At 43.4% G+C, this 14,357-nt stretch overlaps 1 protein-coding gene across 6 annotated transcripts in view; it reads right to left on the bottom strand.

The window, feature by feature from the left end:
* LOC133138205 (6-phosphofructo-2-kinase/fructose-2,6-bisphosphatase-like) overlaps positions 1-14,357 on the bottom strand; it is a 34,148-nt gene that overhangs the window by 17,308 nt on the left and 2,483 nt on the right. For 3 of the 6 annotated variants that reach the window (XR_009709693.1, XM_061256761.1, XM_061256760.1), the window contains exons 1-3: positions 1,135-1,325; positions 807-932; positions 252-348 (exon numbers count right to left, since the gene is read on the bottom strand). Coding sequence is in view for 5 of the 6 variants with exons in the window: in XM_061256761.1 (XP_061112745.1) it covers positions 252-348; positions 807-932; positions 1,135-1,294 (383 nt within the window). In the remaining variant the exon portion in view is untranslated. Of the gene's footprint in view, positions 1-251; positions 349-806; positions 933-1,134; positions 1,326-7,287; positions 7,327-9,130; positions 9,288-14,357 lie in introns of those variants that run through there. The other 3 variants (XM_061256764.1, XM_061256762.1, XM_061256763.1) reach the window with 3 other exon arrangements.

Below are 14,357 nucleotides of genomic sequence, written 5' to 3'. Positions count from 1 at the left end.
GCATTTCAAAGTCAGCGCGTTCACAGAGAAGGGGTGGGATTAACGTGGTTGTGGTTTGAGCGTGTTTGTTGCTGCAATTCCTCTATTGACCGTTAGAAGTCCGAAACTACCTATTGTACCTTTAATTAATGACTGAAAACTACAACCGAACATGAAGACAGAACAAGCTCAGAGAACTGAACGCTGTCCGAGGTCTGAACACCAGCGCTGATTGGCCGGTCACACGGCGGGGGGTATCACTCTGCTCTTACCTGCGAATCTTCATGGCTTCCTCATTGTCAGGACGGAAGAACTCAAAGGTCTTATAGGTCTGGACAGCCTCCCTACGGTACTGGCCCAGATTAAACACTGAGGGAGGGATGGAGGGATGAGGAAGAAAGCAGCATTAGAAGAAAATTAGCATTAGAGAGTGAGAAGAGTCTCAATCAGCACGATAAGAAATACATGTTTATCTACGGATATGATCTAATGACCTAACCAACCAACCCCTGTTCTAAAGGCATATCCATTCATCTGTCTCAATCTGAATCTTTGGTGGGCTCCAAGTGGTGACCAGTGACCATGTCCTAAACAGGCTGCTAACTACTGTGTCCTCAAAATGATGTACTGTTTATGTTCGGACGCAATATGCTCCTGAATGCAGACAGTGAGTACACTGGTTGAGAAAGTTGAGCGTGTATGCAATAGTAGGCAAATAAGCCCTTTGGACACAGCCACTGTTAAAGCTACAGTGTGTGGCTGGAGCCGAGAGCTGATTGGCAGGAGATGAGAGTGGGCGGAGCATACGGTGGGAGGGGCAGGCTGACCTTTTGTGGGGACACCAATCCAGTTAAGGTAGCGTGTGAGTTTCTTGGAGATGTAGGTCTTCCCCCTGGCGGGCAGCCCCACCATCACGATCAGAGTGGGCGAGTTGGTGAACTGCGGCACTGAGGCTGAAACACACCGCAATGCACCAGAACCAGTCAGAACACGCACACGCGCACACGCACACGCACGCACACGCACACACGCACGCATGCACGCACGCACGCACACGTGCGGACACACATGCGCGGACACCAAATACACGCAGTCGCTTCCGAAATTATTTAGACATATATATTTTTTTTTTAATGTATTTTGATTGGAGCCCACCTGTGCCAAATTTAATTGATTGGACATGGTTTAGAAATATACACACAGATGTGTGTGTATGGTCCCACAATTCACTCTGCACGTCAGGACAAAAACCAAGCCATGAAGTCCAAGGAACTCTGTAGACCTGTAAAAAACCTCTAAAATTGCAGCGAGGCATAGATCAGGGCAAGGGCAAAATTTACATTACATTAATGGCATTTGGCAGACGCTCTTATCCAGAGCAATGTACAGTTGATTAGACTAAGCAGGAGACAATCCTCCCCTGGAGCAATGCAGGGTTAAGGGCCTTGCTCAAGGGCCCAACAGCTGTGCGCATCTTATTGTGGCTACACTGGGATTAGAACCACCAACCTTGAGGGTCCCAGTCATGTACCTTAACCACTACGCTACAGGCCACTGGAGTACAAGGCATACAACGGCCCTTTTGGAGTTTGCCAAACGGCATTTCAAGGAAAAATGATCTGGTTTGATGAGACAAAAATTGCACACTTTGGGCAAAACACCAAGCACCATCTCTGGTGAACGTCAGGCACTGCTCATCACCTGGCTAATACCATCCCTACAGTGAAGCATGGTGCTAATACCATCCCTACAGTGAAGCATGGTGCTAATACCATCCCTACAGTGAAGCATGGTGCTCATACCATCCCTACAGTGAAGCATGGTGCTAATCCCATCCCTACAGTGAAGCATGGTGCTAATACCATCTCTACAGTGAAGCATGATGCTAATAACATCCCTACAGTGAAGCATCGTGCTCATACCATCCCTACAGTGAAGCATGGTGCTAATACCATCCCTACAGTGAAGCATGGTGCTAATACCATCCCTACAGTGAAGGATGGTGCTAATACCATCCCTACAGTGAAGCATGGTGCTAATACCATCCCTACAGAGAAGCATGATGCTAATACCATCCTTATGGTGAAGCATGGTCCCTACGGTGAAGCATGGTGGTGCAGCATCATGCTATGGGGGTGCTTCTCAGCAGCAGATACAGGGAGACTGGTCAGAATTGAGGGAAGGATGAATGCAGCCAAATACAGAGAGGTCCTTGAAGAAAACCTGCTACACAGGGCATGCAAACTCAGAATGGGGCGACTTTAAGCATGATACTGACCCAAAGCATACAGCCAAGACAACACAGGGGTCTCTGACTGTCATTGAGTGGCCCAGCCAAAGCACAGACTTAAACCCCATCTGTGGAGAGAATTGAAGATGGTAGTTCACTGACTCTTCCCATCCAATCTGATGGAGCCTGAGATGATCTGCCAGAAAGAATGGCATAATCTGCCAAAATCCAGGTATGCAAAGCTTGTCGAGACTTGGCCAAGATGACTCAAAGCTGTAATTGCTGCCAAAGGGGCTTCTACAAAGTACTGAATTAAGGGTCTGAATACTCACAAATGAGAGATTTCATTTTTTGTTTTTTAATTAATTTGTAAAAGATTCTAATGACATGTTTTCACTTTGGCATTATGAGTAATTGAGTGCAGATTGATGAATAAAATTGTAATTGTATCCATTTAAAGTTAAATCTACAACACAAAGTGTGGAAAAAGTCAAATGTTAAATGGACTGCATTCATATAGTGCTTTACAATTAATGGCTCTCATTCTCACACACACTCACGCACACACTCACGCTCCAACAGCAAAAGGCTGCCGTGGAAAAAGTGTAAAAAGTAAAAAGTGAAGGGGTCTGAATACCTTCTGAAGTCACTGTAAATTCATGCACGTGACACACTCAGCACATGCACAAGCTGAGAACACAAAACCTGTATTTCAGGATCTCCCACACCAGGGCCTTAGAGGTATGCCATTTTCCCCTGTATTTTAGTCATTTAATTGAGGAAGCATTTCAGGGTGTAAATGCTGTACATATACCTCTAGATTAGGCTAACATTTCAGAACATATTAAAGACCTTTCATTCCCCATCAAAAAAATTGCAACTGATATTCTCACTAAAGAATAAAATAAAATATTGGCTTTGGAAAAAATACAGAGGACCTGACCTCGTGTCCTCAATGGTACCTAACCTCTGGCTAATCCCCCTCGCCCTGTACTTAAAACCACAGTCCTAGCCACAGGCAAAGTCCACAGGACGTGAGGGGTGATGTAACATGTTCCCATACACCCCACTCAGCGGTGTCCCCAGAACACCGTGGCCTTGGCACCGTCGGCTAAACTGCCTGCTTCTGTTGGGGTTAGTGGCCTCCAGGGCGCACTAGGGGAGGGGCGGAGCCCCAACAACCCCGGCACAGCCAATCAGGGGACGCCTCTGCCCACACAAACTCAGGAGGCTCCCATGCACCTTTTATAGGAGTGCTTTATCACGCAACAGCAGCGCAGTCCACTACAAAATACATTCGTGTAAATTGTTAGAACCTCAGAGTTGTGACTAACAGGTAAACCAAATAAGGTATGACATCAGAAGCAGCAATACAATTACGCCGTATCAAGCATAATATTAGTTATTAGGATCACAAATACATAAAAAGCGAGCATTAGGAACATAAGGAAGAGGCACCCATTGATAAAAAAAATTAAAATACAATGAATATTAGACAGAAGGGAATGTATCTGGGCCACGTTTCCCAATAACGGTGTCTCTTAGCGCTTTACGAAGACTCTCTAAGGTATACCTTACTATAGTAGTTTACTTTTCTACATGTGTTCCCAGAACTAGGTGGTTGCTTAACGTTGCTTACGTGAGACGTTACTAGGCCCATCGACTCGCTCTAAGATCGATTATGCACTCCATGCAGCGACTGTTTGACTACGTTATGAGAGAAAGTAGTGTTATTTATGAATAAAACACTGCAGGAATACTTACAAAAATTGCATTCATCATGACTGGTGGGAACGTATTAATAGAATAAAAAACTTACAGACTAAATTATCCAACTGTATAAATAATTTTATATAATAATTTTAGAAAGTGCATTCTTGTCTTTGACTATCAAAGACTATCAAAGACAAGAATGCACTTTCTAAAATTGTGAATGTGGCCAATAAGATAGTGGGAGTGAAGTTCAATAGTCTTACTGAGTATTTCAACAAGCAGCTGTTTAACAAAGCCATGAATATCTATCAAGATACAAGTCATCCTCTGTATACAGAATACATGTTGTTGCCATCTGGCTTACGATTTAAAACTCCCATTGCTTTAAAACAGAGGTACAAAAATTCCTTTATCCCTCTTTCTATCCAAGCACTGAATGCACACAACAGAAGAAGATAGCCTTGTCCATTTAGTGACCCCATACCCCAATCCACGACCTCTTTTTATATCTACCTTATATTTATTGAAACTGTATCTTGATTTTAAATGACTCAGTTTTTAATGCACTGCCAATATTTATCACAACTGAACTATTTATTATGCTTCTTGTGCAGAATCTGTCTGTCTGTCTTTATTGTGTTATGCCTATTGTTGTGTGGTATGTGTGTGGTCCTGCTGCAAACAAATTGCCCATTTGGGACAAAGAATAAACTGAACTGAACTGAACTGAATAATTTTCGCCAAATTATACGGTTTGTGGCTACGCCACTGAGAAATGAGCCTTCTTTGGCATGTCATGTTTTATTTAGATTATTTTAATATCTTTGTCATGGAGCCTTAAATGACTTGGCAATCAGGGCTGATTTGCCAGAAGCACTATCACATTACTGGTGTAATTCACAATTTTCTCTGATTAGCTGACATTTTCAATAAAAGCGCATCAACATGCTAAATGCACCAACACGAAAACAACATGAGATATAGTGGGGAAAAAACCACAAAGAAATAAGCGGTCCCACAGCTTCACAGCAAACGAAATGGAGATATTGTTAGACGTGGCACTGAATAAAGAAACATTATTTTCCAGTTTTAGGACTACGGTGTCCAACAAAACAAAGAAAGAACTATGGTTAAACATCGGTCCAGCCCACAGTGAGAGGGGGAAATCATCAGTTTATGAATATCACTTAAAAGGCAAGTAGGCAGCGTTCAAAATGTTCAATAAAGTGCAACATGCATCCTTCGTAATGTACAATTTTATTCTTCGCATAAAAAATCTCATTAATGTGCTATTTTAGTAATATTATTAGCCAGCTACATCTGTAGAATTATTAGTGTGCATATTTTTTCTCAGATTACGATGTAACTAAGTGCAACAGCTGATGTCAGAGGCTCGCGAACCACCGTGTCCTATATCATCCACAATATCATCTCTCAGTGCGGTGCTGTCGTACGCTGAACCAGTCATGGCCTGGTGGTGGCTCAGGCCTGCCCTCATGGCTGTGTTGGCCACTGCCTCTGTTTCCCTTAGCTATGCTGCCATAGCCTTATTCTGCCTCTGTTTCCCTTAGCTATGCTGCCATAGCCTTATTCTGCCTCTGTTTCCCTTAGCTATGCTGCCATAGCCTTATTCTGCCTCTGTTTCCCTTAGCTATGCTGCCATAGCCTTATTCTGCCTCTGTTTCCCTTAGCTACGCTGCCATAGCCTTATTCTGCCTCTGTTTCCCTTAGCTATGCTGCCATAGCCTTATTCTGCCTCTGATTCCCTTATCTATGCTACCATAGCCTTATTCTGCCTCTGTTTCCCTTAGCTATGCTGCCATAGCCTTATTCTGCCTCTGATTCCCTTAGCTATGCAACCATAGCCTTATTCTGCCTCTGTTTCCCTTAGCTATGCTGCCATAGCCTTATTCTGCCTCTGTTTCCCTTAGCTACGCTGCCATAGCCTTATTCTGCCTCTGTTTCCCTTAGCTACGCTGCCATAGCCTTATTCTGCCTCTGTTTCCCTTAGCTATGCTGCCATAGCCTTATTCTGCCTCTGTTTCCCTTAGCTATGCTGCCATAGCCTTATTCTGCCTCTGTTTCCCTTAGCTACGCTGCCATAGCCTTATTCTGCCTCTGTTTCCCTTAGCTACGCTGCCATAGCCTTATTCTGCCTCTGTTTCCCTTAGCTATGCTGCCATAGCCTTATTCTGCCTCTGTTTCCCTTAGCTATGCTGCCATAGCCTTATTCTGCCTCTGTTTCCCTTAGCTACGCTGCCATAGCCTTATTCTGCCTCTGTTTCCCTTAGCTACGCTGCCATAGCCTTATTCTGCCTCTGTTTCCCTTAGCTATGCTACCATAGCCTTATTCTGCCTCTGTTTCCCTTAGCTACGCTGCCATAGCCTTATTCTGCCGGGGTTCTCCTTATCGCACGCAGGCACCTCTCTCTCTCCTGCTGTGATTGACCAATAACCATACCCCTGACTGAACTGAACTGAACTGAACCCCCTATCAATGTTACTTTCCTCTTCTCCCTGCTCTGGGCACCTGCCTGGAGCGCTAGCCCAACTTTTCCTGAGCACCCCCTCCTGGCCCGGACCTCCAGCCCAAGACCAGCTGCACAACTCCCTCCTGCCACTGCTGATTCAGCTGTAGCACCAAGCCTGTCCCCTTGCCTGACAGTGCCACCCATTGGTGTTCCTGCCATCCCTCTACCTCATGTCTGCTTCGACTTTATAAATTGACATTTATGTACTTTTATTAATCTGGTTTTCTGTTTAAAACCATTCTTTCTACAAACCGGTGTCAACCAGCGGCAGATGGGTTCTCCCACTGAGTCAGGTTCTGCTCAAGGTTTCTCCCAGTTGTCAGGGAGTTTTTCCTTGCCACTGTCGCCCTAGGCGTACTCTTGGGGCCCGGTTTCTCTGTAAAGCTGCTTTGTGACAAAGGCCCTTTGTGAAAAGCACTATACAAATAAAAAATGATTGAATTGATTGAACAGTGGTGGCCACTAGCGAAGTGAGCTGACAGCATCGCTAAGGTATAGCTAAGAGTGGTCCAGACCAACCTTACGAAAGTACGACGTACAGAAGGTATACTCAGCTAAGAACGTTTTGGGAAACACGCTGAAACGTTAAGGTAGAAGTGGCCTACAGTGTAGTGGTTAAGGCAAATGACTGGGACACGCAAGGTCGGTGGTTCTAATCCTGGAGTAGCCACAATAAGATCCGCACAGCCGTTGGGCCCTTGAGCAAGGCCCTTAACCCTGCATTGCTCCAGGGGAGGATTGTCTCCTGCTTAGTTTAATCAACTGTATGTTGCTCTAGATAAGAGCGTCTGCCAAATGCCTGTAATGTAATGTAGAGCTTAAGGTATAACTTACGAATGACGTAGTGTTAAGAAGGCTTCGGGAAATGCAGCCCTGAACACCATCACAAAAGAATACAATATGGGAAAGTCAGCCAAATCAAAATGGATCAAAACAAAATAAAATAGGTTGCAAGAGGACAGATGGTAGGTTGCTGAAAAGGGGGAATATGGTTCAAAATTATACTAAGATCACAATTAGTTGGTTTGAAAACTGCCTATTAACTTTGGCTAAATACATTTTATAGCTACCAAATGAGTTGTCCATTTTTGAAACGAACCAATAGCAATGGAAGTAGCCTATACAATGTCAATAAATGAAATATTAAAACACTTAAAATTGTAGTATTTTGGCATCAATTTTGGCGCAGTCTATATGTATTTGGATTTTGGACAGTTGGGACAATTTATATTATTTTGCCTCTGGAGTCCAGCACATTGGATTTGAAATGAAACAATAAGGGTGAGGTTAAAGTGCAGACCTGCCCCATTAATTTGAGGGTATTTACATCCGTATCAGGTGAATCACATCCCTTTTTATACAGTCGCTCCATTTTAGGGAAACAAAAGTAATTGGACGGTTGGATTCTCACCTGCTCCTGAATAGTCAGGTGTATTCAATCATTTCCTAAGTGCAGGTATAAGCTTTCAGTATCTAGTCTAGCTTAGTCTAGCTTTGATTGCCTGTTATTGGCATTTGTCAACATGAGGCCCAGAGTTGTGCCAAATGTCACAACAGTCAAGGAGAAGAGAAAGAAAATAAAAAAACAGGCTGAAGATTTTTTTTTTCTTCTCATGAATGTTATTGCATACTGTACATGTAACTGCTTAAATCCTTCTCTCAAACTCTCAGATACACACATACATGTACACACACACACACACACACACACACACACACGTGTACATGTGCACACACAATGGTTTTTGTCAGTAGATAGAACAACCTGTGTTAACAAAATACTGAGGCAAAAATTCTGGGGTAACACTTTACTTGAACGCCTCGGCATAAGACTGACATAACACTGTCACACACATGACATAACAGCTTTCTGACAATACCATCAGTCATAACATTAACCGATAAAAGTGTGAGTTTTATATAATTTGACATCAACTGACATCATCTGTTATGCCATCTTGTAACAGCTGTTATGTCATGTGTATGACATTGTTATGTCCGCTCTTCTCCTAATCTGGCCTCTGCTCTGTACACTGTGTAAAACAACTTGGAGGAACTAAGATACACTCCAGATACTACTGGGTGTTCCGTCCATGCAAACTACCACGTTAAGCAGATAAAGTTAAGTAATATTTTTTAATTACAATTTTGATTCATAATGCTTAAACAATCAGGACAATATTCTTATATTTTTCTCAAACAGGACATACTTTTGAAAACAAATTTAATATGACTATCCTTCTGATGGACTACAACTATAACTTCAACTTCTCAGATGACTTAACATTATAACATGCCTCTTGTGATTGTCATTTTACCATCTTTAATTGGAACAATAACCTTTCACCCTAACATACCACCAACACTACAAATGCCCTGAACACCCCAAACCACCCCAAAAAGAGAGACTGAGGAGTGGGGAGAAAGGGAAAGAGTGCGTGAGCATGGATGAAAGCGTGCACTTATTACTGCACTAAGAAAGTATATTTGAGGTTTAAAACATTAACTTAACTGAACAAGAGAGGAGAAAGGGGCAGAAAGCAGAAGCAAAAGGAAGGAAAAAGGAAAGACACTGAAAGAAGTAGAGAATGCGTGGGAAAGAAAGATGGCAGAGGAAGGGAAAGAGGAGATGAGAGAGAGAGACAGGGCCAGGCTGCCGGGGCAGGCCCACACTCACAGCCCCTCCTCCGGCTCAGCTTGCTGCTCATCCAGGGCACCCAGATCTTCAGCAGGGGAGTCTGGGTAAGTTCAGCCTGCTCTTTAGACATTGCGGCACCCAAGAGCCTGAAACACCGGCCCGCACGCGCTCAGACTGCTGAGAGAGTGCGAGGGAGCGTGTGCGACTGCGAGCAGGCGTATGAATGAGCCAGAGGGTATTCCACAGCAGGGTTGCCAAATTCACGTAAAAAGTCCCCTTATGATGCATGTAGAGAAGCTGAAGCCAAAACCAAGACCATATAGTTAAAATAAAACTGAACTCTTGAATTCCCAAAATAAACCTGCTTCGAAAAACCCCAACCCAAGAAAGGGTGTCAACAGAACAAGCTTCTTACAACAATCAAGTATCCACGGACACAGAAATATTATTTTGGCTCCTGCTGTTTTAATGAAAGATGCTTTGTTGCTTGTGATGCAGTTTCAGAGAGAAAGCAGAGCCAAAATACCAGTTGGCTTTTTAATCACAAAAATTTTAATTAGAGACAACTGGAAATCAGAGATGAAATCAGAGACTTTGATCTATTTGGTTGGAATATAACAAAAACCTGGCAACCTTAGCCCACAGCTCAGTGCACCTGAGTGCACCCTGATCACCTGACAGTTGCTCAGGAGGGGGGGCAGGCACATGGCTGAGTAAGGGGGCAGAAGCACCGCCTATTCTCTGAACTGCAGGGATTAACTCCTCGTGGGGCTTTCTCCTGTTCCAAAAGTTTGGTAAAGGGACAGTGAAAGATGAGGAAGAGACAAATACACAATCAGGTTTCACTTCATGGCATTTACATGCGCATACGTTTTACCTTCTTACAGAAACAGCAGTTTCTGTGTCGAGTTCAGCCCATTTTCAGATGTGCGAAATTAAGTTAACCGATGACTGGCAGGTGTATCTCTTGCTCATATTTTGCCTGGGGTGTTCCACATAAAAGAAAAGCAAAGTGTGTCTAACCTTGGTTTTAGCCTTTGTTTTGATCTGTGGTGATCTGCATTTGGAGTCAGAGGCAGGAGTAACTATGCTGGAAAAACAACTAATCTCTAAACTGGGAGGACAGACAAAGTCAATGAATGAGCACTGTCACGCTTTTTTCAGTTGAGATTATTTGGATTAAATGCCTAAATTGTCTGTGTAGACATTTCTATAATCATCGCCAGTGTAGCCGTTTCCTAAATGTGGCGCAAAATGTATCAACAATCGACGTCACTGGACGTGTTTGGCTTGAATCTCCAGCCTGTGTTACCCAGAAGGTAAGGGGTGCTCAAACAGAGACTGGTTTATGGATGGCCACCAATCCAGGTGATCACATGACACTCCAACGAAATTATGGTACCGTTGTCACAGAACCTACCTTGGCTAGCCTGAACGATATGACGGACAGCTCTGATTTCGCTGAGTTAGAGGACAAGCTTTGCAATTTTGATGAAGAAATAGAACCTTACAGTTGTGTGTTACAAAGAACCAAAGAAACCACTGGTGGACTATTTCTTGTCATATACACTTTATTAAATACACCTATCTAGTACTGGGTAGGACCCCCTTTTGGCATCAGAACAGCCAGATTTTTTTGGTGGAATGGATTAGGGATGCACCAAATTATCGTTGGAGAATTGGAATCGGTCGATTATATTTTCTAAGACAGATAATTGTGTAGTAGGCTACAAAACATAAGTCTGTAATAAATGACATTCATGATATCTAAATTTGACATTCACTAAATTTCTTTCAACAATTAGTATCAGCAGATATGAGATCGACTTTGGCCTTAAAAAGAAAAAACTGCATCGGTGCATCCCTAGAATGGATTTTGGGTCATGCTGATTGAATAGAATAACAAAGTTCTGGCAGATTTTTCAGCCACAAATTCATGCTGCCAATCTCCTGTTCCAACTAATCCCAAAAGGTTCTCTATTGGATTGAGATCTGGTGACTGTGGAGGCCACTGGAGTAAGCTGAAGTCACGGTCATGTTCATGTAACCAGCTTCAGATGTGGTGTGCTTATTATACTGCTGGGGCATCCATTTGACAAAGGGCAGACTGTGGGATGTGCATGCTCAGCAGCAATGATTAGGTGTGCGCTGACATTCAAATGATGCTGAACTGGTAAAAACTGGTATCGTCACTCAGTGCACTGGTCAGCTTGCTGACTTTCTTGGCACCCATGCATGTGGGGGAAAACTGGGCTGCCTTCCTGGGCCCCCTGTGGAGCCCCCCCTTCTCTCACATTCCTTTCAGGTTGGAGCACAGAAATAGTGTATATGGCATAAAGATACATATCCTGACAATCCCAGATCAGAATATAGTTATGTTTGATGTTATTCTGATTGTTTCAGTGCAACTGGTGCAATGGTCAAATTTTCGTAACAGTATACCTAGGACATCATAACCGTCCAGGAGCCTAAGGCAAACTGTGTGAAATCTGTCTCTGTAGAAGGCATTTGCTTTAGCCCCCTGACCAAGGTCTCACTGCCTGGAGGGGGTTTGGCTCTAAATTCCAAACGGTTGACCCATTTTTATGGTCAAGGCCTGGATTTTGGTGATAAGGAGAATAAACCAAGCAATCTGGGGTATTGCTTCCTTTCCTTTAATTCACCCAAATCAAGTTTATCCAAAATCACAAGATTTTTACCATGAGAGGTACCAAAACATATTTACTACATAATATGGTTGTCAGGAAAACACAGATGGACTGTGATTGTATGTGTGTTTCAGGGTCATTAAGCCTCTGGACAAACCATGGGAAAGGAATTTCCCCCACCTGGTCACTTAGTGACATAGTGGACATTTGTCATTACACCCTTCACTTCTCTCCTAGATTAATGAGGGACTTTTTTGATGACAACTGTAACACAATAAGACATAATGACAAACTGTTTGGTATGGATGTAATCCGGTAATATCAAGGAATCAAATGAGATACATTTCATACCAAATAGAGTTTACTAAAGCATAGTTGCAATAACCCAAGGGAAAACTATATGCCCTCCCTGGCAATCATCTGCTTTTCTCTTCTAACAACCCCCAAAGGTTGGGGTCTAAATTCCAGATTTGACTGCCCCTCCAGGTTAATTTATGCCACTGCCGCCTGGTTCAAACGCATGATTTGGCATAAAAGGGAGGGAGACAAAACCAATCAGCGAAGATCATAACTAGCTTCCCACACTGCATTTTCTGTGTTTGTGTGTAGTTGAAGCAGGCTGGGTAAGATTATTGACTTTTCTTAATTCCTGCATAAATTGACTGTTGAATTCTAAGATAATGACCTACCTGCCTGTGAATAAATTCTTCTTTTAACTTGTGTGATCTCCATGACAAATTCAACTTGTACCTTTTCAGCCTAAATTACAACTGAATACTCAGCGGGACAATTCTAACCAAAGACCAACTGATCAGTGGCTTGGTACTTCAGTGGACTTCCCAAGTTGGGAAGGGCAGCCAAGTTCTGCCTGTAAAACGTCTTGGTGGTGCATGGCTCTTGTAATTTGATGTGAAGAGAACCCATGGGCGTTTCTACGTTGGTTCTTGTCAAATTAGCTTTAAGGAGTCCTCTGAACGTACACTGGCCTGGGCTCACAGCTATCTATGTAAATATAATATCAAAAATGTATTATATCACTGCATGTATTGTGTTGGCTAGACCTCCAACCTCTGTGTTCTCCAACAAACTGAGAGTCAACAATAGTGCTAATCCCGGGAGCATATATTGAGTAATGGTGGCACAGGGAAGAGTCGAGTGTAACCACTCCCAAGGTTCACGCATGATTAAAACCAAATTCTAAATTCTAGTTTCAAATGGAGTCAGATAACGAAGGTAAATTTATTGGCCCTATTGTGGAGATACTTCGTCAGCCCGGACCAGTAGAGAGCGGAAGGCAGAGCGATACTACTGTCTTTGTTACATGGTTTATTTATTGGCTGATCTAGTCTCTCCACATATTGGTCATAAATATTTAACCCTATACACATTCTTTCAGCAACAGCAGAAGGACAAGCACGCAAATACCTTCACCCGCACTAAAGTCTGTCCTTGGGTATTATACCACCACCAGCAGTATTATTATTATTATTATTATTATTATTATTTCCCAGTATTATACCACCACCAGCAGTGGTGCCCCACTGACACAAGACAGGTTGGATCCATGCAGTTTATGCCAAATTCTGACCTGACCATCTGCATGATGCAGCAGAAATCATAATAATAATAATAATAATAATAATAATAATGTTATTTTGTTGACGTGTGTTTATCCAACAGTTGATTAGACTAAGCTGGGGACAATCCCCCCTGGAGCAATGCATTGTTAAAGACCTTGCTCAAGGGTCCAACAGCTGCACAGATCTTATTGTGGCTACACCAGGGCTTGCAACCTTCCGGGGCCCAGTAGGAAGCACCAAGCACCTTAACTATTAGGCTACTGATTCATCAAACCAGTTTTTCCAATCTTTAATCTCCAAGTTTTGGTGATCATCTTCCTGGAGCTGGTCTAACCGAAAGAGCCTTGCTTTTCGCAATACAATAATGCTAAATTGGTAGCAAAGCACCTCACACCCATTTCTCTGGTTAAATATTAGGATGCTAACTGGATTGGCTCAGGTTCCACACGCAGATGAACTGGCTAGACACAACCCGTAAGTCATTCCTCTGATTTTTCCCAGGCCACTAGCCTTGGCTCAGTGGACGGGGGGCAGTGGTTATGACAGCCTGTGATGGTCCAATACGCTCACATAAAAGAGAAAAAAGGCAGTAATAGTTTTGATTCACACGCCAGTGAGTGGTTGAGCAAATATCTCAGAAGACACCCATTCTGTGATATCGAAAGGGGTTTGCGATGTAGTCTGTGACGGAATATTGTGAGCATTTCTTTGCGGTTGGACGGAGCACAATTCTCCACTAGGGGGGTAGGGATGTGGAGAGACTGGGTCCTTGGGATATGTAGGCCATGGAGGGGAAAGGGTGACAGATGAGAACACTCCAGTGATGAACCCACAGAAACAGTGGCCCAGACTGACCTGGTGAACCAGCACCAGGGGGCCCAACTTCCGCTGCTCTGCACATGCACTTTACATGTATGACACGTGAAGCCGAGGTCCAGTGGCCTGGACCACAGGCGAGGTCCAGCTCTTCCCACAGGAAGCCAGCATGAACTCCACACAGCAATCCACATGGACTGCATTAACCAACTATGCCCTGTG

Source organism: Conger conger, chromosome 10, assembly GCF_963514075.1.
Source record: "Conger conger chromosome 10, fConCon1.1, whole genome shotgun sequence".
Taxonomy (NCBI): domain Eukaryota; kingdom Metazoa; phylum Chordata; class Actinopteri; order Anguilliformes; family Congridae; genus Conger; species Conger conger.
Note: the sequence above shows the minus strand (reverse complement) of the source record. Positions and strands in the feature narration are given on the sequence as shown.